Here is a 25,838-nt window from a genome sequence, read left to right on the forward strand (position 1 = left end):
CTTAATGGTATGTTTCATAGATTATTTTTCTATCCCACAGCTCCATTTGGCAGGTTTCCTTTCTAGCATTTGGTAATGGTTCTTTATAAATGCAGAACGAGAAAGATGCCAAATGCATCCTTTAAAAGCAGGGGAACTGACACAGTAAGGGTGTGCTCAGAGGCTGGTCCCAAAGAGAGCCAACGCTCTCAGTGAGGGCAGCTCCAACACCAGCAGATCCTTGCCCCAGTGCCCTCACATACTGAGGGTTCTGCGGAGGGACTGACTGCCAGTCTTCTGTAGAGGAGACTGCAATGACACGGGGATGGTTGCCCTTCTCTTGGGACCATCTCTTTCCTCCTACTACTGCTCCAAGCACCCTCCCTGTCTTCCTGTTCATCCTGGCCCCACTGGCCCCCTTTAGGCTTCCTCTGAAGCAGGCAGTCAGAATCCAGCACAGAGCTGTAGAGAATGACCTCATGTACTGTGGGAAGGACCATTTGACATGTCCCACTTGAAATGTCCCTGTTTTCTTCCTGTGCTGCTCCCAAGCTGCTCACTGTTGTCCACTGCTGAAGACATGGACCGGGGGGATGTAGCAGGCCCTGGCAAGACCCCACAGAGCAGATTGTGTTTTTGTAATCAATACATCACTGTGCCATTCCCCTACCCTCATGTGCTTCAGCACACCCCTTTCTGAAGCCAAGAAAAAACAAGCAGCCCAGAGCTGTAGTTGGCAATTCTCACATCAGATGGTAGCAAGTGTTTGTGGGCAATGGGAAGCAGAGGTGACAATTGTAATGGAAACTGAAGGGAAATTTATACAAGCGGAATTGCCTTACACAGGCTGCCTGCGTCCAGAACTACTGGGTTACCCTGTTATTCTGCCAAATTATTGTAGGTATTTAACAGTCAGGAGAAACTGGCAGCCCACTCCACTTTATACAATAACCAGGGTAAGGAAGAAACTGCACTGGAAACACAAATTCAGTTGTGTAGGAATTTAAGACACGCTAATACAGAAATCAGATGTTAGGCAGAGAAAAAAATCAGTTGTAGTTTTTCCTTCAACTTCTTTTTTGGTCTTTTTCAAGTCTAGCTGGCTTCAACTGAATTCTGTTTAGAGCTGAAAGTTGGATGAACTTATCCTAGCCATCCATTTGAGCTTCTGGGTAGAAAAAGCAAACTCAGATATAAACTAGCAGGAAGTGTCAGTAGAAGGTGTCATGGTCACCATCTGAAATGGAATTGCTTTGTGCTATGGCTGCAGTCAGCCCTGATGCTGGGCAGAGAGAGCTCATGGACCGTGACAAAATACACCACTGTTCTGACGTGGCCTTTCTCTATGCTGTTGCAGGAGGAGGACTGACATGCCCCTGAAACCCACAGCGCACCTGGCACACCACCCAGGACCGGCAGAGACCTCGCAAAAAACAAGGTAAGTGCCTCTGGGAATTGCAACGAGATGTCTTGGCCAGGATTCACTGCAGAAAGGGACCTCAGTCAGTACACTGCAGCCATGGGTTGGTTCATCAGCAAACATCTGCTTGCCCAAATGTCAGGAGCCAAACACTTCTCAGCATGCTAATGCCCACAGTGAGGGGGTTGCCAACACTGCTCACAGCTAAAGGCACCTGGTGGCAAATTGAAACCACTGAGCAGAGTGTGAAACAACTTTCCTCCCTTTACTAATCCTCTGAGCTTTGCTATTCTCCTCCTCTTTGATCTTTTTCTCATTGAGTTGTCATGAGCTGAGCTAAGTGCAGGGCTACACAGGCAGGAGATGACAAATGTCCGCACTTACGGATTGTCGTTCCGTTCACTTGATAGGTGCAAGTCACACTGTCGGTTCTCCCACCCAGGGTTAAGCCGCTTCCTCTGAGAACAACTTGAAACTCCTCTGGAGGGGAAAGCAAACACACAAAATCACCAAACTGCAGTGCACTGCAGGAAGCTACACTTAGACCAGGGCAACTTCACTTAGTCTGCAATAAACAAAAGCACACCGTGGTAATGCTTCCAACTTAGTGAGATCTCCTTTTTCCTGAACCCTTGTACTGAATTCTCCTTATAAATCAACAAAGGCAAGATTTGTTCCCAAATCTTTATTGAGACAGCCCTCTGAAACTGGAAGTGGATTCAGGCTATCAGTATGATCTGGGGCTCAGCTGCATAGTAAGACACAGTTTCTCAGTGAATGAGAAATGAGGAATAGGGGACTCAGAAGAAGAAGACTCCCCAAACCCAGATCAGGCTCACTGAAGGTACCAGATGAAGAAAACATTTCTCCTTAGTACTACTTCTCTGCAAGTTGCCTAAGGGCCATGCTTTCTGTGAGCTGTGCAGAGGAGGAGTGAAAAGAGTTTTTTTTACCAAGGCCACTGACTTCATCCAGAGCATCCGCATTTTCACAGAAATAGCCAAGTAATGTTTTGCAGCTACCTTATTTTGATTGATCTCCAGCTATGCATAGATTATGAAGCTTAGAAAGAAGACAACGACTTAAAATTCTGTGCAACTTTTCTACTTCATTAATATATTTCTTTTGCTGCCCAAAAATGCAGTCACGTGCTTTGTTCGTACACTCTACAGATATTGGGGCAGAGTCGAGACAAGTGCAGAGCAGACTCAGGGGAGAGGGGCAGGTAAATCCTCTCCAACTTCCATATGCCTTACCCAAGCTATGGAAGCAGGCCCTGGTGGTCAGCTCCTCTGAGGAGAGCAAGAAGGCAACAGAGAAATCTCATGTTTCTTTAACTTCTTGAGGACTAAAGGTAGAGATGCTTTATTCTAGAGACATGCAGTTTTCCTTTGCATAAAACAGGGGAAAAACCACAGTCCTATGATAATTGAATAGTATATTATAATTATAAAACCTTACCTCCTACACAGACACTGGATGGCTCCAAATATAAAATCTCAGTGCATGATTGTTTCAAAACCTATTGCAAAGGAGGAAATAGTCACAAATAGGTTTCATAGCACTACTTCAATGACCAATCTTAGTTTAAAAAAAATGCTTTTCCCTAGAAGACACATACAGCTATAGGTCTGGTTTGCTAAGGCCAACTTTGTAGGACATTGCCTGGAGCATGAGCAGTTCCTGCACACCTGCACAGTCAAGTCTAGGAGTTCCTAAGGCTTGGATTAGTTTGTTAAGCCCAGAGAGCCTTTGAAATATAATGATGCACAGATCCCTATCCTGATTTTCCATGAACCCCAATCCTAATGTTTAAGCCAAAAATGAATCACAAGGAGCCTGATCCAAAACCTAATCCAGTGAAAAGCAGTGTTCCAACAATGCAGCCTGGTCCGGCCAAGTGCACGTTACTGCGAGTGCTGGCACCTTGCCCTGCGTGGAGAGGCACAGTGACAGCGGTGTTCCTGACTGCGCTGCCTGCCCTTGGACAGGGATCTCAATTCAGCTCTCCCTGTTGTACGTGGGATTTTTAGCAGGCATTCGTAAACATTCCATGGCATCAGTTCAGCTCCCTGCAATCACGTGCGCAGCAGAAGGTCCTGTTACTGTCCCCTCTCTAGTTCCACTTGCCAGGTGTATGCCTGCTGCTGAGCTGCACTGGCTTCCCAGGCATGTCTCTCTGTCTTAACTCCCGCCTTCCTCTCAGTAGGACTCCTTACACTCTGTGATGTTTCCCAGTGGTTTGTGTTGCTACATACCCAGGCCCAGCAGAAACAATCATGTGGGCACTGTTCTGACAAGAAGCACGCCAAGCTCCAAGAAAGAGAGCATCTTGCCTCACCGAACACTTCCCCTATTGCCTCTACCCCCACAAACTGTTGTGCACAAATTAATCTTTTAGTGCTTTAGGACCCATGTTAAATATTAAGTAGTATTTTAAAAAATAGAGACGCCGCAGGCACATGCATTTGGATGAGACACAGCAACAGAGATCTTAGGAAAGAATGTAGCCCAGAGTTCAGTGCAAGCCAAGCAGTTCATCTTAGCTGAGGATCTTGCTTCCAAAAAAGGGCTTTAGCCTTTTGATCACCACTGCAGTGTGGAGACAAGTTATCTGTGGCTTGTTTGGGGGCTGGGGCATATTTTGTATAGCATTTTATTCCTTTGCTGTAAAAGCATGTTCAGTTGTTCTCATTCAAGAGTCAGATAAACAGCTCAAGTGAAGCTGAGAATGGGGGCCAATTTTATGTGCAGCACAGATTTCAGTAATTTTGTTTTTAGAGGGAGAACCTTCCAACCCCTGTCCTGGCCCCATTTGCCCAGTGTCTGAGGAAGGGTCAATGGCATGACCTGGAGGTTGGGGAGAGGGGAAGAGAGTGTGGGACAGGACCTGACTTCCCTTGCAAAGCAGTAGTTCTCCGGTTTCATTACATCCCAGGGTGAATTTTCTAACACTGTGCTTCCAAATGCAACATAAATCAGGAAAAAATCTACCTGAATATATTTAACCTTTGGATTTAAGAACAAACTAGGAGGGGCAGACATGACAACCCCAATTGAGCTGAAATGCAGCGTAGATAAAATTATCAAAAATCATAAACAAAAGCAAATTTCAATACGGGGGTCAGGATACACTGATTTCTTCCATGGAATCCATTTTCATGCATGCTCTTGGCTAAAGCAGAAAATACCAGATGTTAATACTGCTCTAGAAATAACTGCTTTTACAATAATTTTTCATAATTTTTATTACTGCTGTCCTTTGCTTAGCTTAAGCAAGCTGTACTGTTTAGAGACTGTCTCTTTGCAAGGGTGGTGGCCTAATTCTACCATTTCCCCCAAACAGAGCTTATATTGGGGTGAAAAAACCTCTGAGACTATTCAAATTTGGGTTTGTAAGTGTCAGGTTGTTTTCTATCCTTCAAAAGGCTTCTTGGTAGTCCACACTTGGGGGGAAAAAAAAAAGAATAATATTGGTAGAGAAATGTGCCTTGTCCCCAGAAGTCCCTCCCCTCAATGATCAAGTTAGTTTAAAAGGCAGACATGGAACCTCGTCAAGGACTAACTGGATTCAGGTGGAGCCCATCAGAAGCACATGGATATGGTTCTTTCCTTAACCTCTGCTGCTGCTCTGGGTTTTCCTTAACACACTGCTCAGAACAGAGATTCCCCAGAGTTAAACAGAAGCCATCACACTCTCTGCAGGATCTGAGCCCATGAGGTGTCCTGAGCACCAGCCCTGAGCAGGGTTTGGCTCACAAGGATCCTGCAATCACCAAGGGAAGCTGAGGAGAATTTCAATACAGCAAATGCTGCATGTGCTTTCACGTGTGGGGGAAATGAACGCATTTGCACGTCTTAGGAGAAGGTACAGAAACCTGTCACCTTTCATTGCTCCCACTCACTCTTTTCTACCTGTTTCAATCTTTTTTTCCCTTTCCATGCAAGCTATTCCTTCCAGCCAGCACAGTGCGCTTCAGCACTCCAATAGAAAGTTTTTTTCCCCTGGGGAGAAATGATGTGAAGGCATCTTAGCCATTTTCCTTATGATCCATGTCCATTATTTAACATGCCTTCACACCCCTGTCCTTGAGGATTTAAAACTAACTTTAAACTGTCCTGATGTGGAAACTTGGGCTGCAAAGTCTTTAAGACCAAAACAAACTCCACAAAAATCTATACAATGCTGTCTTTTCCTGTTCAGGATAATCCAAGGCACTGCAAATTCATTATTTAGAAACCTCCCCACAAGAAAAGTTGGAATAATAACTCTATAAGGCCATCCTTGGATAGGATAGTTAAGCACTCTGCTGACATAAAATAAATTCAAATAAGACAAATAGCCTTATTTTAACAGCATGCAAGGATAGATTCTGAGAATTGACGTCATCCACTTTGTCTCCAGAGGTCCATACCAAATATAGGACTCTGCTCCCAGGCTCACAAAAGGCTTTTCTCTCATCCCCTCCCCTCCCCCTCCTCCCAGTGCTGGCTTTACCAGGGAGAGCCAATTCCCCACAACCCCAAGTGCATAATAGAACAGAAACCTGTCAGCCTTTGTCCTGCTGTCTTGCAGCTTCAGCAGTGGAGAGCTGCGGTAAGACTAGAGGGTGTTCATGGCCTCCTGAGGCGACCTGTGCAGTGCGGGAGTGGTGCCAGCTGGAGCCCGAGTGAGCTCGATAACGAAGGTGTGGCTGCTGGGACAAGAGAAGGCACTGCAGTTCTGTTCTTAGGCAGTCTCTTGGACTGTATGAAAATGAGACGTGGAATCCATGCCCCAAATATCCACTTGTGCAACAGCAACACAACAGACTGCTGAGGAAATGATTCTGTAGCTTCTCCATGTTCAGGACTTGTTACATTGCTGCCACACTGCCGCAACAGCAGCCAAGGATCTTATGTTTTAAACCCCGGTGTTTTTTAGGGGCAGGTATTAGAGCAGCCAGCACAAGAACCAGTGGCACGAATGCAGCTTGCGCTCCACACTGACTCTGCTGCTGAGCACTGCTCCGCAGGGATGGATGTATGCAGGGCAGTCTCCCGCCCAGCCCTCCAGTGAAATCCCTCCTTATGGCTCTTGAGTGGACCCTGTGCAGCTCCTACAGCATCTCTCAGTAAAGCAAGTTAGTAATTTCAGAACACTTCTGAGAGCAGAAGTTACCAGAAGAGAGGCATCCAAGATACCTGGGGGCACTCGCAAGCAAACTCATCCTCGATGCGAACTTGCTGGCACACCTTGGGTTGTCCTACCTGCCCAAACAAGCTTTTCCTTGCTGAAGGGGTCACCTGTCAATCAGCTGCTGGGCTGCACAGCTCCTCTGGGAACACCACGGCCATCCCAACTGCAGCTGTGGAGCTTTAAACCACCTGTCTCCAGGCTATTTCAGTGGCTTACAAGTAAGGACACATGTCAATCTTCCTAAAACAGTTGTAGGAAGTTCATTTATCAGGTCCACTTATCCATTACCAAAAGCTTTACCAGCTTTTCCATGTGGCCCCACTTTTCGCCTAGTGCATTTTTCCCAGACTTTTCTGATTGTGAAGGAATACTTAAAATCCATATCCGTCCTCACAGCTTTCTATGCACTTCCCTCTAGAAGGTTCCTGAAGGCTCGCAGAAACTTCAGTTCATCATTTCTAAAAGAAGTAGTCTCCCATTTTTGTCATTACTAACACATTTCCTCCCACCAGAGCTGTTGGAGAAGCTCTGCCTGTTTCTGACCTGCAGGTGTCTGCACTGACCGCACACTGGGGTGTTGTCAGCCCCGAGCTGCAGAAACACCCCACACCCAAATTCTGACATCAGTCAGCACTGAAAGGGCAGATGTCCCTGCAGCACGCTGCACGAAGGCAGCCAACTAACAGGCTGACATCAAGTTCCCCAGTGCTCATGGTCTTTTCAAACTCCACCCTCTGTTTATCAATTCTGCCTGGCCAGAGATCTTTCCCCTGCTTTATGCAATATTTCTTCTTGTGGAAAATGTGCTTTGTGGCTCTTCCAGGCCCTCTTCAGACTGGGCCTGGCTCTCCTGGACTCTTTTTTCACCCTCACTGCTGCCCCTTACAAATTCTCAGTGTTTAACAGCAAAGCAGGATGGCTCCTGCAGCATTTTGAGTATTTAGCCTGCCGTTCCCTCAGCACGTGCTGTGGAACAGTGCTGTAGCAGGCGGCACAACGTGACACAAACAACAACTTTCCCTTCCAGGACACTAATGAAGGTTGTGTTCCATGAAATTGTGAGAACAATGCACTATTAAGAAGCCATGAGCAGCCCACCGTACAGAGACAATTAACAAAATACGCTAAGTGTCAATTTCTCTTGCAACCTCACTCGGTTTCGCTTAGCCCCGTATGCAGTTCAAAAGTTTTTGGCAGCAGGCAGCACCATAAATCATAACTTGCATGGCATCTGTTCCTGCCCAGAACCGTACACTGCATACAGGGTTTGGGTAGGTCATCATCACAGCTGGATTCTTCACTGAACCACCGTAATGGTTTCAAGTCTTGAAAATGCTCCATGGCTGTGTAAAGCATTTGCTTCCTGGGCCAGAGATCAGAATAACCAGGAACTGCTGGAAGGAGACAGCTGCTGATACTTTCTGGTCAGACTTGGCATGCTAACGACTCTGAACAACTAAGGATTTCTAGGGCCGCCCGTGGCCTTTTCTCCCTGTGGTTCCATTCAAACTTGCACCTCTGTTTACATCAGTGCTCGCCGGAAGCTGACCACAAATCACGCTGCTGTGATTTTTGGGGAAAGGCAGCGTGAGTCTCTGAACCGAGTGTATGTTCTGTAACAGAACAAATGCATCCAACTTGCTATTTCCAGAACCTGTTGTTAAAGAAGAGAAAATGTTCACCTTTACAAGCTCATCTCTGTTCTACTGCCATATGGCAAGGCCTGTGCAACACCCCCTGACAGCACAACAGGATGCCTTCCACACTCTGTGTGTGCACAGAAAATGCCCCTGCAGCTTTATCTCCTGGTCGGCGCATTAAGCCATCCTGGAGCGCAGTCCATGGACACGCTGCCAGCCAGAGTGTGCACAAGCCAGAGACGGCAGCGCAGCTCCAAAAGCACCCTTGCATGGCACCCTCAGAGCTGCAGGTAGTAGCAGCTTTTCTGTGGAGACTCCTTTCCTTTCCTCTCTCCCTCCCAAACGTGGGATTAGCATCCCTAACATCTAGGGATGCTACAAACAGAATCGCTGGTGAGCAAAATTATAAGCTCAAGGAAAAGAGAGCTAGAAACTAAACACTGTTGATGGTGTGACAGGCCATGAGGATGTGCTTTACTCTTGTACTGTGCCAAGCTCCTCCCTCAGGTAACCACAAAACCAGCCTCACCGAGAGGTGCGTCTCTCATCTGGATGCATATTTCAAGACACAGTGGTAAGCATTTATCTCATGTACTTGTCACTGCAAGTGACAGGGATTGTCAGTGTCACCAATTTATGGCAAGTGGGGGGCAGTAATGGAAGGTGATGTCTGAGAGGGCCCTGATAACATAAAGAGGGTTTAAAAATACGTTGAGCATTCTGTGCTGCAGCCGGATCTGTGCATGCAGGCAAAGCCTCAACGACTGCCATCTGTGGGGCTTTTCTTGATGAGGAATTGCCTGCACCTTGAGGCTCCTGGTTTAGCCGCTCAGAAATGCCACTGGGTGTGGGGGGCAGCTATTTAAATGGTAGGCAACAGCAGGGCTCCTGCCTATACAGGTGGAGCAGGGTGTGCAGATGGGGTCCAGAAGCCCAGATGAGAGCTGGGGAAAGCTGCCCCAGCCGACAGAACAGCGCTCCTGAGCGAGGCCACTCTCTGGGGAGTCAATGCCTTCTGGAGCCCCATCCCATCTCGGGGCTGTGGAGCCCCTCAGAGCAATGGATAGTGCAGGCAGCATTGTGCCGGTGCTGGCTTAGCTGTGTCCAGTCAAGCTCACCCAGGTGCTTGGTTCAGTTCCTAAAACTATTCTGCTTCATTCCTTCCAATTGGCTGCAGCAGGACTGGGCTTACCCCGTGTTTCCATGTAGGTTTGTTTTTCTATGAGTCACTTAGAAGTATTACTGGCAGCTTGCTTCCTTTTTTTTTTTTCTTTTTAACTCAAAACTTCTTTTTTTCCACTACTGCTAAGACAGTAAGAAGGAAAAAGAAGTAAAGCAGGAGGTGTAAAATTGGTTTGCTGGACTCACTGGTTTTGTTCTAGAGAATGAAATGCTGACTGTGCATTGAGCAGGACTTGTTTGTGCTGAATTCAGAGACTCTTATGGCATGTAAAGTCAACGTGTGTGAAATGAGGGTGATGAAGAATTTAAGGCGTTTGTAGGCTGGCATTGTTACAGGTTGCTCATTCAGGAGCTCTTGTTTTTTTAACGCAAATAGGACTTGTGCCCACCCATAGTGTGGCAGAATTAGGTTTTAACAAAAAAAAAAAGATCTAGAGTAGGTTACAAGAGGAAATAAATTTAAGTAAGTTCTTGATTTCTGTGATTACACTCCAAAACCTTTATCAGACTTTTTAAGTGAGAAGCACCTTCGCAGCCTACCTTCAGCTCTGGACAGGCCAGCCTGTCCATATAGCAATTAAGGCTTGAACTCCCTGAAATTAACTGTTTCCAAAGTGCAGCCCTTCTTCCTTTCTAGTGCTGGTTTCACATCACATGCCTCTGCTGTGTTCAAGCGAGCTCTGTCATTTATCTCCCCAGCGCCGATCTGTGCAGAAAGGCACTAGGCAGCAGGACCACCTCACACTAAAGGGAAGGCAATCAATTCAGGGTGACTTGGAATGAAACACGTGCTTTTCAAGGAAACACCATTTTGGTGCTTCTCTGCCACAAAGTGAGAGCAGGAACTGCAGCAGTTAATATCTAATGGTTCCTACCTTCCTCTGCTGCCAAACATCTGTGCCTGTGACTACACCTCGCTGCCAAGCCCGGCCTGCTCCCTGACACTGCTTGGCAGTGCTGTGGACAAAGAGCGAGGGGAAGGGGAAGGCTGCTACCCTGTCCCTTATCTAAGTGAAAAAAATCCCTGAGACATATGGTCTTGCATAAAATCACCACCCGAGAGAAGCCTGGCGCGGCGTTAGGTTAGTGAGAATATTCTAATTACACCAAGGCTGAGCAGCACCTCATTGGCAGCCACTGAGGAAAGCAAATGGAGATGACAAAACTGCGGGTCATGAGATGCGTATTTTAACAGCATTGGAACCTTTACCCCCAAATTACTAAAAACAACCCTAAACCATTACTTACCAAGTAATGTAACTAGGAATCAAGACAAACTGTTACTTTCCATAACAGGAAAAAAAGTTGTTTGGGCTATTTTTTTTCTAATTAGTAAGAAAAATCTGGCTCAAAGAAACTTCTCACTAAGGAGCGGCTGGATTTCATTTGGACCTGTGGCTGCTTCCTTTGGAGCCAGTTGTGCAGCATCCCTTATGTAAGAGAGCTGCCAGGCGTGCAGGGCTGGCTGACAAGTCCCATCCCAATCACAGGGCACGGGCACGCTCACTCTAACCGGAGTCGTGTCAGTGCCGGTGCTGGCTTATCAAGCTCACTGTGCTCCAGGAGAACATTATATGGTTTGTAATATGTCAGAGAATGTCAAACTGAGGGCTGCACGGCAGTGAAGGGTAGAGCAGAAAGCATTCTATTCCAGGCCATTGATTCCTTTTAACAACTACATGCAGTAATTCCCAAAACTATCTCCTCAGTCTCAATCACATGGAAAACATAGCGCAGCGTTAGTTCTGAACCTTGCACCCAGTGCAGCTTGAAGATTAGACCGTCCAAGGGGATTAAATAAGATGACTGATTTAATCAGAATAATTCTTTTAATGATAACTTGCTGCATTTCTCCTCCCCCCACCTCCTTAAAGGTCTAATAGTTTGCTTCCTGGATTCCCAGTGCATAAACCGAGCATATTTTCTTCCTACAGGAAATGGTCCAATTAAGTTGATGTATAATTGATAATGAACCGTTTAAGCTGATTTTGGCCTTGAAAAATCTTAACCGCGTCCAGTCAGCTGGCTGACCCCCCTTATCCACGGTGGAGGGACAGGACTTGGGGAAAGGGAGGGAGCAGGCTGAGCGCACTGCCCAAGGAAGTGCAGGGAGGCAGCATAGCTCGAGGGGGGCTGCTTGAACATCATGTAGTCCCTGATTGCTGCTCAGTACCCGAGCTGCAGCCTGGCCCCTGGGTTTGGGCAGCGGAGGTTTGTAAGCAGCCAGGTTAGAGGCACGGAACCGGCGTTCTCCAGTGCCTGATGCTGGAGCACCACTACAGCAGCTGGAAAGTTTCCCACCCTCCCTAAATACAAATTCTGTTGCCTTACAGCAGGTACCAGCGGGCGATGCTGTTGGACCCCTGGGAGTTCAGTAATTCACCCTCCCCCCAGTGCCAAAGCCAGGTCAGCCTGAGGAAGTGCTGCTGACAGCACAGCAGGCAAAGAAGGCAGCAGATTCATGGAGAGAGCCTGGAGCATATCTTTGGGAAGCCAGCGCAGTAAGTTTTATCCACATAAAGGCTGAAATTGTTCCTCACATGAATACCTCTTGCCTACCTCAACAAAACTGACACCCTCTCACTAGCCTTTGGTTTTGTCCCTGCCTGGGCACCACCCGGCCGTCCAACATGGTTTGGGCGCTTCCCTCCCTGCTGTGCTAGCACGGCAAACAGGGACAGGCCTGCTCATCGCCAAGTGTTGTCAGCAGCCTGGGGGCCCCTGTCCCCCGTGTGTGCCGAGCACCGGGGCACAGGCGTGGTGACAGTGAGCATCACCAGGCTCCAGATGAGAGGTGGCTCGGTGCGGTACCGGCAGCACTCAGTGTGCCGCTGCCACGCGCGGTTTGTGCAGCAGCTCCCCGCGGGCCCTGCCGCGCTGGCTGTCACCGAGCCGTGTAACTCCAACGCAGCCATGCACTGCCAGGCACAGCCAGTGACACAGGAACCATCCAGCTGACATGGAAACCCCCAGGGTATTGCATAGATACCCTTCGCTGCTGTCCTAAGGGATTGGAATGCCAGAGGGGTTTTGCCAACTGCTCTTTGCAATAGGAGCAGACTTCCCTCCATCACTCACTGAGTTTTACTGGAGAGAATATAAACTTTTACAGCAAACAATTTTTTTTAATAGCAATCCCTGCTTATACCCCTTTAGCCAGAGTCTGACCCTGGGCAAATTTAGTTTTTTAAGGACCTTGTGTGCATTTAATCCTTTGTTTGGCCTCACTGTTCCCGGGTGCACTCCTTGGATGGGTCTAAATCAATCCATGACAGCCTGGGAGCTTGCTCCCTGCAAACCCTGAGGTCTCCTCACCAGGAGGCAGATCCTCAAGTATCCCAATTTGCAGTTTTTCCTGGACAAACCGACAGCTTTATGCTGAGGCATAGGGCTTTTTCCCAAGAGGCTCAGCCAACTTGGAGAGAATTTTGCTTCAATTTACACTGCAACTATTCAGTTCATGTGATTTGATCTATTGGTTTTTTTTGTCCCTTATGTTTAACAGTGAGTTTCCCATGTAAGATTAACAAAAAAAACTATGGGCACCTGTAAAATGAACAAGCAGAGGGAAAGATTACCAATTCTATTTCTAATCCCTTCCAGGTAGAATTTTTAAGAAATTTTGTAACGCTGCAAGATAAAACAACTCTAGGCTGACCCTTTTTGACCTACTTCCTCAAAAGTTCTGCCTCTATCAGTTCCTGTAGTCTTATATGGTAAGTTTTTGTGGCGTTTCCTAAGAACAAAATATATTTTAACTTCCTGTATTAAGTGCTGTCAACTTACTTCAGTATAAAAATGTGTTTGTCTACTTAGAGCTGTCATGCACTGATAATGTTACTTAAGTGAGTTTCCTTAATGTAACTTTTCAAGGTACCAGCCTTGTCCAATTCTGCCTGCAGAGACAACCAGACAACTTTCACTCACAAATCAGCAGAACTTTAGTTTAATTAAGGGTTTCATTTCCCTATCTAGTACTGATCTGCTGCGTGGTGACAGAAGCTGTGCCCTCCCAAAGCCTTCACCCTGTCCTGGCTCGCTCACAAGGCTACACTCCGTGCAATAATCAGCCAAACCCCATCAGTGACTGTTCCTCAGAGTGCAGTAACTTGCCTTCAGCGTTTTGCTTTTAAGCTCTAGAGTTTTGCTCAGATTTATTCACACTGACAATGCTGTTTAGTTATGACCTTGTAAGCTAGGTATGAGCAATGCTGGCAGAGCAGGAAACTTTGCAAAGCAGCCCCCTCTTCACAGGTCTGCACAGCCTTTTAGTAGTGGATGTTAGTAGTGTAGTTGGATGTAGTTAGTAGCACAGTAGTGGATGTTATCCAGCAGAAACTATGGCAAGGAGGTGTGTCAACCCTTCTCACTTCCCTAGGGTTTTATCAGAACTAATGTCAAAACATGGCACAAGCTCTCCGCCATGTAAGCCAAGGTTAGTCTAAATGTTCATCTCGACTGTCCTGAATGTTAATCCCTGGTCACGATTAAACAGACATTGTGTAAATGTCCAGAGAAAATAAATTGAGTAGTTGCTTATGCTGAAAGCAACTGCAGGAGCAGGTATGACAGATAGTCTGTGCTAAAATCATCCCTTTTTTTTTTTTTTTTCTTTTTTTTTTTTTTTTTAACACTAACAGACGTGGAAGTGCTTAGCTCTCCAGGAATACAGTGCAAAAGTAACAGGATAGCAGCCAAATAGTCTCATACCTGGAGTGATCAATGTAGTAGAGGCTCCTGCATCCCCTCCTCAGCAGTTCTGGGCTCTAGTTTTGCTCAGGGGTTTTAATTGCTGGGTTGCTACCATTTCTGAAGACTATGTTTTTTCTGAACAGAAATTGTTCAGCAACATTCACAGAGGATTTCACAACTGCACCTTTGACTCTGTACTTTGAGCAATACTGCTGCATGTTTGTGACCTATCTCCTTTTCATCTGGTTCAAAACTAGCTTTCCCCTTTAGATCAGTGTCTCTGAGTCTGTATTCTCTAGCTAACTCGAAAACTGAAATGAATTTATAATAGCGACTAAAAAGAAAACTCTATTTCCTGTTCAATTAGATCTACTTATCAGTGCTCTAATGCTATGAGAATGAGTTGTCACAATCACTCCACACCCCTGCAAGGAAAAGCATTAATTACAACATACCAAATATCCTATTAATACTGCCACCACACATGCACTACCAAAAAAGCTGCCCCCCACCCCACACACACAGAATCCACAAAATCCAACCAGAAACCCTACTGTGGATACTTCCATCCATGCTCTGTGAGAAAAGCAGAGCGTTGATGTCTCTGGTGGCCGGGTTGTAAATAAAGCCTGAACCAACTCAGGAGCTCAGTCTGCAGAAGCAGACCTGGCATGTAAGCTGTCGAACAATGTGCATCAGTTGGCTTTTCCTGTCACTGCTAAGCTGTTACCTTGAAACAGTGTGCTGCCATTCTGTGAGCTTGGTCCTGTTCTACAGCTGTGATATGCCCAAATCTGGGATTTTTACAGCCGGCTTTTTCGTACATATCAGAGGCAGCTGGGCTGAGGCTTGTGCAAACACAACAGGCATATCTTATCAGAAAAGCCTCCTGCCCTGCTGACCCAGAAGTGAAGGTGCTTTCAAGTTCTGGGAGGTATGGACGCAGCAGGCCGGCACTGCTGCTAGACAGAAACTGCCCAAAACTACCTTGGGTGATGGGACACCCTATGGCTCACTAACCCTAACCTTCCATGTGTGTGAGATTTTCAATATTAAAGGCTACATGGGCTGCCCTGTCTTTTCAGGAGAAGAAATGGCAACGCATCAAAAGATGGATTGTTTTTCTTTAGAAAGTTCAAGGAAGATTCTGGAACTGCATTTATTTTAAGTAACAAGGAAAATAAGTTGCTGCATTACGGCATTCACAAAAACCACACTGCTCAAAGGAAGTGATAAATTCGTGACTGTGTAGTATCCTGTATGTGAGTAGTATCCTCTTGTTATTTAAAAAAAGAAAAGGAAAGGGAAGTGAATGATAGTGGGCTCTCTCTCAGAAAAAGTATTTCATTATTGCTTTTGACTTCTGCCAGTAAGCCTGTTAGCGCTGCCTGTTTGTGCTGCCTACATGCACCAGTAGCACTGCTAACCTTGCATAAAAGATACAGCCTTCAGTCTAAAATGAGACAAATAAATTTTGTGTTCACAACCACAGGTGTCTTAACACACAGCTGAAACAGTGTCAAGCCACTGATCACAACCAAAGTGTTTCTCTTCCATCCCCTCCTGCAAACCACAGTAATCAGCTGAATGACCTCATCTCACCGACAGGAGTTTCTCATGCCATGCTGAAAACTGGAACTGAGTCTTACCGCTTTTGGGATAACAAGTGGTTAAAGTTATGGATTTAAAACACTTCTGCCTGTAAGTAAAGGTTAATTCCTAAATTGCACTTATTCCCCAGATTTTAAGCAGTTGTTTGTTCTCAAGTCTCCCAGTCTCCATTTTTTCCAGACTAAACCCAAAGCAGTCATTTATCAGAGCATCCCCCAAACTTGGCACATTTACTCCCCTCTCCTTGTGAAGAGTCCTCGAATTCTACATGAGGTCTGAGCCTGAATAACTGCAGGAGGCGCAAGCAGTGCTCCTTTACAGAACTGCCTCTCTAGGGTAATGGGGAGGGAACTTCATCTGCTGCAATTCCTGCCTTAGGAACCAGTTGTGCCTGGAAGTGGGACTAGAGAGTAAGCTCTAATCTTGACGAAAGGTAGAACTTATTGCCTGGTACTCACAGAATTGATTATCCCCTTAAGTGCTTGGAATCCTCCAGTGACAGGGAAGACTTGCTCTTTCACGTCAGCAATTCTTTCCAGCTTTGGAGAGAAAATGCATGCAAATACATGAATCATCTGGCAAACTAAATTCCTCACAGTGCTTTACACCCTTAAAATTTAAATGGATGTCTCAAAGCAACCCTCATCTCAATTGTGCAAGGAGAGGGAAACTTTAGAGCTCTCTCTTTAGAGCTAACTAAGAGTTTTCTGAACTTAGGACTTACCACAGCTGACTGCAGCTAACAAAATGCATGTCATCATGGCAAGCATCACACTTTTCAGCTTTCCAGAGGCTGCATCTTGGCAGTGATTTTGTACCTCTGTCCAGAATTACCCCCCCTGTTTGCTCTGCCTTTCACTAAAAACCCTTTCTCTGCATCTTCTACAGCAAGGAGCCTTTCATGTACCTCTCCTTGAAGCCACTTTGACTGGAGTAGCTACAGCGTTCACTGGGACACAGCGACTCTGGAACAGCTTTCCGGTGAAGGACATGAATCCCACCTTCTTTTCCTTATCCCAAGACTGTTACATATACACTGCTTGAATCTTGTCTACAGTTCCTCTGTTCGTGTGATCAGTACCCTGACCTGGCTGCCATTCCAAGGAGAGGGGCTTGCCTGCACCCTCTCGTTGGCAGCTCCCAGCTAACAAGGGGATTTCCAACGGGTCTCCTTAGCAGTAAGCATGACACCCACGCGTTCTATTTATGTCTACATACGCATCCGAGTGTGTTTCCTGAGCCAGAGAAGACATTACGCTGCCCAATGTAAGTAAAATTAAATTTCTGTACTACTTAACATCAACTCTGTAAAACTCTGGCTTAAGGTTCTGCCTAGAACTCTGTAATAGTAAAGGTCTGATTCTTACCTGTTCCTGTTCAAAGTCCAGGACACCAACACAGTAAACTCTCGCTCCCAGCTCTCTGGATTTCCTTGCCTGTGGCATCATAGAACAGAGAAATGAGCATTTTTTTAATTCAACAAGGCAGCACCCAAACTCTGCCAAGCGTGACGTGTTTCCAGCTCGTGCTCACCTCCTTCTCTGCATACAGGGGAATCTGACCGTCCAGCTTGCCATCAGTCAGCGCAATGATGATACTAGAGAACCTTGAGGCTCCTTGCTTCGCAATTTGCGCATTGGCCTGAAAACAGCAAAATTGGTTATCCACCTTTAAACTACACCTAAGCCTTTAAACATGATGCATCTTCTAAGCATTTAATACAATATCTCTCTCATGGCAACCCTCTGCCTCCCTTGAAATTGCTACCAGCAGGGAAACCCCTCATCAGTCCTTTCCAGCCACCACTGAGCCCACCTCCAAAGCATTCGGGTCACTGTCCCATCAACCCTTGCCAACATGCAGTTCTTCCAGGACAGGCCTCTTCAAATCCACTGTTAGGATTTCCTTTGCTTCCCAGATTTCAAACGCAGTCAGTAGGTTCCAAGATATTTAAAAAATGGCTTAAAACTTTTTTTTTTCATAGCAACAAAATTCCCTTTGCCCAGCTTTTCATGGCGCAGATCCGGGTTACAAACATGGCTCTACAGTCACAGGGGAAGAACTGACTTATCTGTTACAGCGAAAGCTTAGATGCCCACCTTCAGGGCCAGGGCTTTCATTAAAACTACATTTTTTGAACAAAGGGAAATATAAGCGGCTGGGAACTCCGTAATTAAGAAAGCCCAAAATGAAGAGCATTGATCTCTGGATTACTGCTCTGTGCAGTAAACCCTCCCCAGGAGAGCACTCTGGAAGGCAACGCCAGCCCTGCAGCCCTGCCGAGCTGTGTGTGGCTGTTCACTGTATCACTGGGATGCTGGCTGAGCTCTGAGATCGACCCCACAGACCCCTGCTCCCCGAGAAGAAGCGAGTCAGGGAAATTCCACAAGGCAGATTCCTGTGACGGCTAGTCATCTTCTGCATGGAATTTGCACAGTGTCTGGGCAACACTGGGACCACTCAGGCAACCAGACAGATTTGAGCGTAACAGACTGATAAAACATAAATCTATTTATGTTACAGGTTGTTACCCGAAAGGGTGAGAACAGAGGATGTGTTGATTGCAAGAAGATGAGTAAAACCTACCTGTTTTAGTCCTTCATGTATGTATGTCTCACCTGCTGGTGTCACCTCCTCCAGATCCTTTAGACCTTTTTTGATTTTCTCTCTGTGAACAAAAAAAAGGTAAGAGCCTGTTTGTGTGACCTGAAGTGTGAAAAGGGTGTAATTTATCAATTGAAAAAAGGTAATTGTCCTCAAGGAGAATTGAAATGAAAAGCTGTAAATTAGAGCCTTTAGCTAGGATGCCACGTGGAGGCAGACTATGTGTTCATGACAGAAGTGGCAATGTGGGAACAGGTATTTCAGACCTATCTAACACAATGTGCTTCAGTGAGCCAAAAAGTTGGAATCAAGGAAAATGTCCAGGTGGAGCAGATATTGCAAAGAGGTAGGGAAGCCCCAGCATTACATAGCCCAGTGGAAAGTCTGTTGCATTAGGTCTATTTCGCTACTTTAAACCAACTTTGCTTCCAATCACACTGCAGTCAAAGAAATTGCCTAAAACAGCAGTTCTAGTTCAGCAGAAATCTTCCAGACCAGTATGTACAAATTTAATCATATAGAACTGAACTTCAATAATTAAAACCTTTGCCCTGAAGAAAATATCAATAGGCAAATGCAGCATTTGCAAGACACCTTTTATTCCCATGGGAAAAGAGCAGGATTGAGGATAAATTTAAATTTTGACTGTTACAACCTTTTCGTGTGGCCTTTCGTAAGGCATCCCACACAGGTCCACAGCTCACTTAAATTTAACAGGAGAATGCATCTGCACCATGGTTTTTCACAAGCAGTACAGCAGATCCACCTGCAAGATGCTCACTAACGGTGGGGCTGAAAGCAGAGAAGTTGACAGATTGCACCACAGGAATTATTTCCAGTGACATCAGCACAAGTGGGGAAAACCAAGACAGAGAGACTAATGAAATAATCAAATCCGCAGGTTCTTCATTCTTCTGCAAAACCAGTTTCAGCCAAGTCCATGGAAAGTCAAGCTAGGGAAGGATGAGCAAAAACTAAGAAGGGGCAAAATTTGGGCCAGAATATATAGAACACTGTGACAAATCTAGGTGAGAAAGAAGAACCCAGCAGGGGTGAGGAGATGGAGGGAAAATACATCGCGGGATGCGTGAAAGCTTTCCTTAGGCCAGACCAAATGAGAAAGAATGCATATGCCACACTGCCTGAATGCCACCCACTCGTCATTTGTTCCACGGATGGGCTTCCTCTATGTTTAGCAGCTCTGTTCCAAAGTACAATCCATAGCTGGAATAAGCTCCCTGTCACAGGATCCACTGATACGATCAGGGAGGGGAGGGAGTAGAAGAGATATGTGGCATTGAATGTATGGAAGGGAACAAGTTATGTAAGATAATACAATCTGTTTGATCCAAATATTTTACATTCAGCATCTATAGAAACAACTTGCAAGTGATTATGTAGGAACGCAGATTATAAACCACAGAGTTGGTGCTTGCCAGAAATGAGTGGCAGCACATCACAGGCGTTAGTGCTCTGCTGCCAAGAAACAAGCAGCAACTCAAGTCCCAGTTTTCTGAAACAGATTTCATTTTGCAAAAATAGCTTTCGTACAATCAGTTCGGTTTTATTTATCTGCAATGTCTTGTGACCCGGTCGCACAGCAATCTCTGGTGTTGCCAGGCCTCTGCCTACAAGGGGTTCCAGGAAAATCTTTGGCAGCATGAGCTCTTTTAGCTGAGTTTAATCAGGCACCATCTCTTGCCCTCAGGGCACAGCTGCACTAGACAGACCCAGCCAGATGTCAACCAGCTCCCGGCATTCTCCAAGCTGGTCAAGTGCAAGCGGGTCCTGGTCTGGATGTCAGAATGCCAGTGTGGATGAAGGACTTAAGGCCCCAGAACCAGCAGGAGAGGTAGGCTCCATCACTCTAAAACCCACCCCTGGCTGGTTTGAAGGCCGGGCACGGGGGCTCGTGCCTGCCTGCAATGTCCTGATAATGAATGGGACTCAGCAGTCAACCAGCTACAGCACTCAGGACCCCCATTCCTGCTCCTTAGTGCTCTCACAACTTCCCTTTCTCTAGTTTCTCTAAGGCTGCTTGATAGCCATGGAAGTCCCCGGGGAAGTTCTGGTTGTATAACTCATCTACACCATGACAGCAGAGCCCTCAGCCTGGACATCCCACGGCACAGCTCGGGAACACGAACAAAGGCTGTGAGGGCCACTGGCTTTGTGGTGCAAGTCAGAAAACGGATGGAGGTGGAAGAGGCAAAACAGAACCAGCAACTTGCAGCCTGTCTGTGTTTAGGCTGAATGAGTACAAATTTAATATTTTTTACCCACTCAGCATATGTGCTGCAGCCCATTTCTGTGTTTAAGCACAGGCACAACTAATTTTTAATAGCTACCCCGTCTGTTCTCTTTCTAAGCTGTGTAACTGCCTCAGACAGCTCCTCCAGCAGCAGCCAGGCAACACAGCTGCTAATATCCATGCAGATTCCAGAATGGGCGTTCTTAGCCCCTCTGAGTGGGGGACAGCACTCTGTATGTCTTTTCCGTGTTGCATGTCACCTTTTGAAGTGGTGGAATCTTGATTTATCTCAATGTGATGAACATATGAGTGCTGGCAGGAGATGGTGGCTCCCACTGAGCATGTATTTCTGGTGAGAAATGAGGCTATGTGCTGTAAGGCAACGGGCTCATCCCTAACAAAGGAAGGCAAACAAAACAGGTACTTGGGGTTGGTTGCTAAGAAGGATGTGCAGTAAACAGGAAAACACACACACACGTGTCAGTGAAACCGAGAGGGGAAGTGTTCTTTGACAAAAAGATAGCTCCATCTCTGATGAGGGGAGTTGTACTGGTGAAAGAAAACCCTGCAATGAGCCTCCTCAGATGCATCATTTGGAGGTGGCTTATGCCTTTTAGGCCTCTTAAATACTACAAAGGGCTGATTCACTTAAAATAATTAGTCTGCTTCAAACCTGAGGTCTCCTGCATGGGCTCCAGATGAAAACCACATCAGTGGCCAGCTCTGCTGTACTTGATAGACGCAGCAGAACGCACTCTGCAGATGAGTCTGTTTTGGCAAGCTGCCTTGGACCCACGCGCAAGGCCAGCTCACGTGACCGAGGCCCCAAATGCATCCCTGTCTTACACATCCCTGTGAAACCAGGAGCAGTCAGCTGGACTAGGGACAAGGGCGGGATGGTTGGTCATATAACCAGGTACTCAAGTATCCTACTGTTCCACCTTCATTAACACCATCTCTGTTTATCTCCAACAGGAGTTTCATCCAGGCAGAGGCAGCAGGGCTCATCCTGGCCACTGGCACCGGTCAGTGCTGCCAAAGCCGGCTCACAGAAACCTGGACTGCTGCTGGCCAGGACAGCTGGCCAAAAGAGAACAAAGGCAACATCATGCCAGCTGCATGGTATTCCTGAAGGTATCCACTGTCCCAAACCACGTGCTTTCCAGCAGTGAGCCCTAAAGGTGAGCGCATCAATCTTTGTTTACCCCTTACTGCACAGTTTCCAGCTCAACTTCACAAACGTGTGTGTTTCAAATGGGCTTTAACCAGTGTGAGAAGGCTCTTCCACCTGGGCACTGTTGTTATTCTAAGGATTTATTGTAGCACTGTGAGTAGTGTGATTAACAATGAGTTCTCTTTAGAGAGTTAGTCACAGCACTGCCCACACTCACAAAATATTAGGCAATTTGGGGGCTTTGGCGCTATGCTGTGGCCTTCTTTATATCCACAGCTTCATTGTGCAGTAAACCCAGCAAGAACTTTGTGCAAACAATCAGAAGCCTAAGGCTTTCCAAACAAAAAATTCTGCCCTACTTTGATCTGACTGCTGGGAAGAAATTGTGGTTTCCTGCCATTTGGGAATTAGCAAGTAAGCCAGGGCAAAAACATGCCTGCAAGTCCAAAGTGCACGTAACAAACCAAGGCCATAACATCCCATAATCACCACCACAAACACCCATCCCCAGAACTGTAGTGTGCTTAGTTAGCATCCTCATCCCCTCTTGGGAACAATGGGGGGCCAGACAGTCTCAGCATTTTTCCTCTGTTGACTTCTTTAATATCTGAAAGGACAGCTGCCCCAACTGTATCTATCTGTCCTTACCTATGTACATATAGTCACAGTCACCAGTCTCCTCCTCCCTTCTCCTTATAATTCCTACTGAGCAAGAATGGTGGCACTTTGCTTCCCCTGACACACTCGCAAGAGCATCGGCCAATCCTGAACTAGAGCCAAGCCCCTCAAGGGAGCCCACTGGATCTGCAGAGGTTCTTCCTGTGCTTTACACGAGAAAAACACAATTCTGTCCCTGGCTCCAAGTGTGCTGGCAATGAAAAAGGCGCTTGTGTCCCAGTGGTGGGCTTCCAGCGCCCTGCCCAGTATTTCAAGTGGTCTGCGTGCTATCAGTGCTGCCTCTCAGGCCTGATAAGCAACAGGCCACTGACAGCCTACTGAAATGGAGAGAAAGGACCTCATTGACTTCAGCAGGCCTCAGAACAGGCTCAAGTGTCCTCTCCTGACCCCTCTCCAGCCATCTGGAAAAATGACTTATAAGCGCCTCTCTGCCCACAGAGAGCAGATCCAATATCCCAGTCCGGATGGGGGGAAGTGGCTGTTTTCATGTCAGACCGCTCTTTAAATGCTAAAACAGGAGGGGCTCAGAACTGACTTTTTAGACATCTCAGATGTCAGCTACATTTCTGCCTGTTGCCAGAGGCAGGTCTTTTCAGGAGGTCTCGTACTTGTCATTATCTATTGTTTTAAACAAACAAACCCACAGCAGAGCTAACCAACTACAGCACACCACATTTTGCACTGACCCTATTAATGGGAGCAGAAAGGAGAGGCCACCTTACTTCCACCCTGCCACAGATGTGTGGAATGATTCCTAAATGGTTTATCCATAGGTTCAAAACCCAGAAGGGTGTGCATGGCGGTAGCTTCTGGACAGAAGGGAAAGGGCAGAGGTCGTGTTGGTTGTGAGAAAGCTGAGAGGATACCAAAGGACTGTGACAGCAGTGCCCCTGTCCTCTGCTGAGCACTCGTTCCACATGACCATCTCCCAATTTCTGGGAGTTTGGTAATTATATTTGCAATATTTTCTTCTCTACCTGTTTCTCCTCCTTCTGTTTCCCCCCACCCATCCTTAGGATAGCCTAGCTGCAAATCCTCACTTGCTTTAGAAATCAGAGTGAGCAGCCTTGAATTCCAACCACTGAAAGTTCAGGCACGCCTGTACATCACCACAGCGTCAGGAAGATGTCACACCCTTCAGGTGGCACCAACCCCAGTGTCTAAAACAATCCCTGAAGTCCAGATTAGGAATACAAAGCAAAATACCTACCTTACGTGAGAATATGAGAAACATTTATTTACCATTCTATGCTTCTCCTAGACATGAAAAAATCCTGATAGTCATTCTGTGGAGGCTGCTTTACAAAAGCAAATGGAAGAATCATTCCCGTGCTGTGCCAAGTGAGATGCAGCGTCACACAGAGATGAAAACATTACTGCTAGTTTTTCTGCAAAGCAGTGGCAGAGGTAACATCAAGGATTTGTTTCCCATCATTCCTCTCCTTCCTTTTTTATGAGCCTATCCAGGGATATGGCCACAAAATTGAATCAGCCCTGCAGGGCGGCTTCAGGACTGGCCGCCACTTAGAGGTATCAGTCGTTGGTGTGTTCCTGTTACTGCTGCTCTGATTCAGTAAGGGCAGAGGCAGGGAGGGAAGGGGGAGAATTAAGAAAGCAGAGCACTGACCTGTCTCCAGTTAGCGGCATAATGACATGCGCCTGGGTGGAAAACACGATAAACGACAGTCTCATCTTGGGGCTTTGGAAAAGGGAAAGAAGGCAAAAACACAATTCAGAGAAACGTACAGATGCACAGCATTTCATTCACTTATGCAGTCTCATCCATGTGATCTTTATCCTCCAGCCTCCTAGCAATGTACTTTTGAACTACAATCCCAAAACGAGAGGAGTTAAAGCGTTTTTGCCCACCTTCTCCTTACCCAGCTACTCAGGGAACAAAGCAGCAGGATGAATACTCTCTCCCATGTGACCAGTCTCTGCTGATGTGCCCACCCCATGCACGGAAGGTAACGCTCACCCTTTGGAATTCCCAGGGCTGCTGGTGTTAACACCGAGGCAGGGACACCACTCCCTTCCCCTTTGCTCCTGTGGCTGCTAACCAGACAAGCTTCCCACCTCTGAAACTGACCCTGGCAATTTCCCCTTTTCTTTCAGGACGACACAATGCCAACTTCCAATTCTGTTTATGTTTATCAAACCCTCAGAGTGCCCACTGACTGCCTCAGCCCCAAGAAAGCAGCATGCAGGTTCTTCCAGAGTGAGACTGGGCTTGTTTCTCTGACCAGAGAGCTGTGAGACCTGAAAACTTCTTCCCTAAAAACATCCAGGGAAATGTCATGGTAGAAAGCAATGCTGTATGAATTGATTTTATTGAGGAATTCAATTTTTTTTTAAATTTATTTTTAGGAAGGTTACCTGTCTCTTTGCACAAGGTTGCGGGGAATCATATCTAATTAGCAGTGGAAAGCACTTAGGAGTTGCCAGATGCTCTGGAGGCCCAAGACAGGAGTTTTCCCAAGGTAAGCTGTAATACCTCTCCTGCATAATTCTATTCATCACAATTTTAATATGTTCACTAACTTTGTAATGTACTGTACATGAGTATCAGCATTAATTAATCAGGTCACAGTTAGTAAGGACTTTATACTTGAAAAGCTGAATGGCCATATGTTTTCAGTCCACTGATGCAGCCTAAAACTATTGACATCAAGGGAATGTAAGTACTTTTTTTCTTTTTTTCTTTTTCTTTTTTGGTGTAATTCCAGACAAAACAACAAAACAAATTTCAGAAGTTTCTGTCGCCCCCTGGACAGAAGTTTTACACAAGTTTACAGAAGATTTGCTTGCAACAAGATGACAATAAGCAATATTTATTTGGATCATCCTTTTCTTAGCAAGCCAAGATTATAACTGGGCTCTGCACTGGGTTTTTCTCAGCAAAACCCTACCACACCAGCTCTCCCTGTGTGTGGTGAGGGATTCATTCAGTTTATTCTGGGTTTTGTGGTAGGGCTTTTTAAAGCAAAGCACTGCAATCCTCAGCTGTTTGTACAGAGCAGTCAGCCAGGATTTGCAGCAGCTATTTCAAGAGGAGCTGGGCTTGCCCGACAACACTGCTGACAGTAACAAAGTTGATTATATGTAAGCACAGCAAAGGCACTGTTAGATGGCATCGGCTTCCTCTGCGTTGCTCCCTTCCTTTTGACCTGCACTATATATTAATGCATATGTTTACATGTGTTCAAGACTGCTTCTTTATACCAATCTCCAAACACAGAATTTGAGCAGTACTCCATCAGAAACTAGGCACACGGTATATTTAAAAACAAGTTTAAAAAAAACTTCAAATCACATCTGAGAGTCATTTGAGAAAGTGAGTATCGTCACCTTTTCGAGCTCAGCTCCAAGCACAAGAAAATAAAGTAAAAGTTTCCAATATTTTCCAGCAATTTGGGTCTTAGAAGCCA

The 25,838-nt window shown here is 46.2% G+C and overlaps 1 protein-coding gene across 1 annotated transcript in view; it reads right to left on the minus strand.

Moving 5' to 3' along the window:
• ANTXR2 (ANTXR cell adhesion molecule 2) overlaps positions 1–25,838 on the minus strand; it is a 77,856-nt gene that overhangs the window by 50,900 nt on the left and 1,118 nt on the right. The window contains exons 3-9 of the mRNA XM_084205133.1: positions 24,038–24,109; positions 18,290–18,371; positions 17,237–17,344; positions 17,071–17,139; positions 16,162–16,242; positions 2,861–2,921; positions 1,784–1,879 (exon numbers count right to left, since the gene is read on the minus strand). Of these exons, the coding sequence (XP_084061259.1) occupies positions 1,784–1,879; positions 2,861–2,921; positions 16,162–16,242; positions 17,071–17,139; positions 17,237–17,344; positions 18,290–18,371; positions 24,038–24,109 (569 nt within the window). The remainder of the gene's footprint in view (positions 1–1,783; positions 1,880–2,860; positions 2,922–16,161; positions 16,243–17,070; positions 17,140–17,236; positions 17,345–18,289; positions 18,372–24,037; positions 24,110–25,838) is intronic.

Source organism: Fringilla coelebs (genome assembly GCF_963513975.1).
Source record: "Fringilla coelebs genome assembly, chromosome: 4".
NCBI lineage: Eukaryota > Metazoa > Chordata > Aves > Passeriformes > Fringillidae > Fringilla > Fringilla coelebs.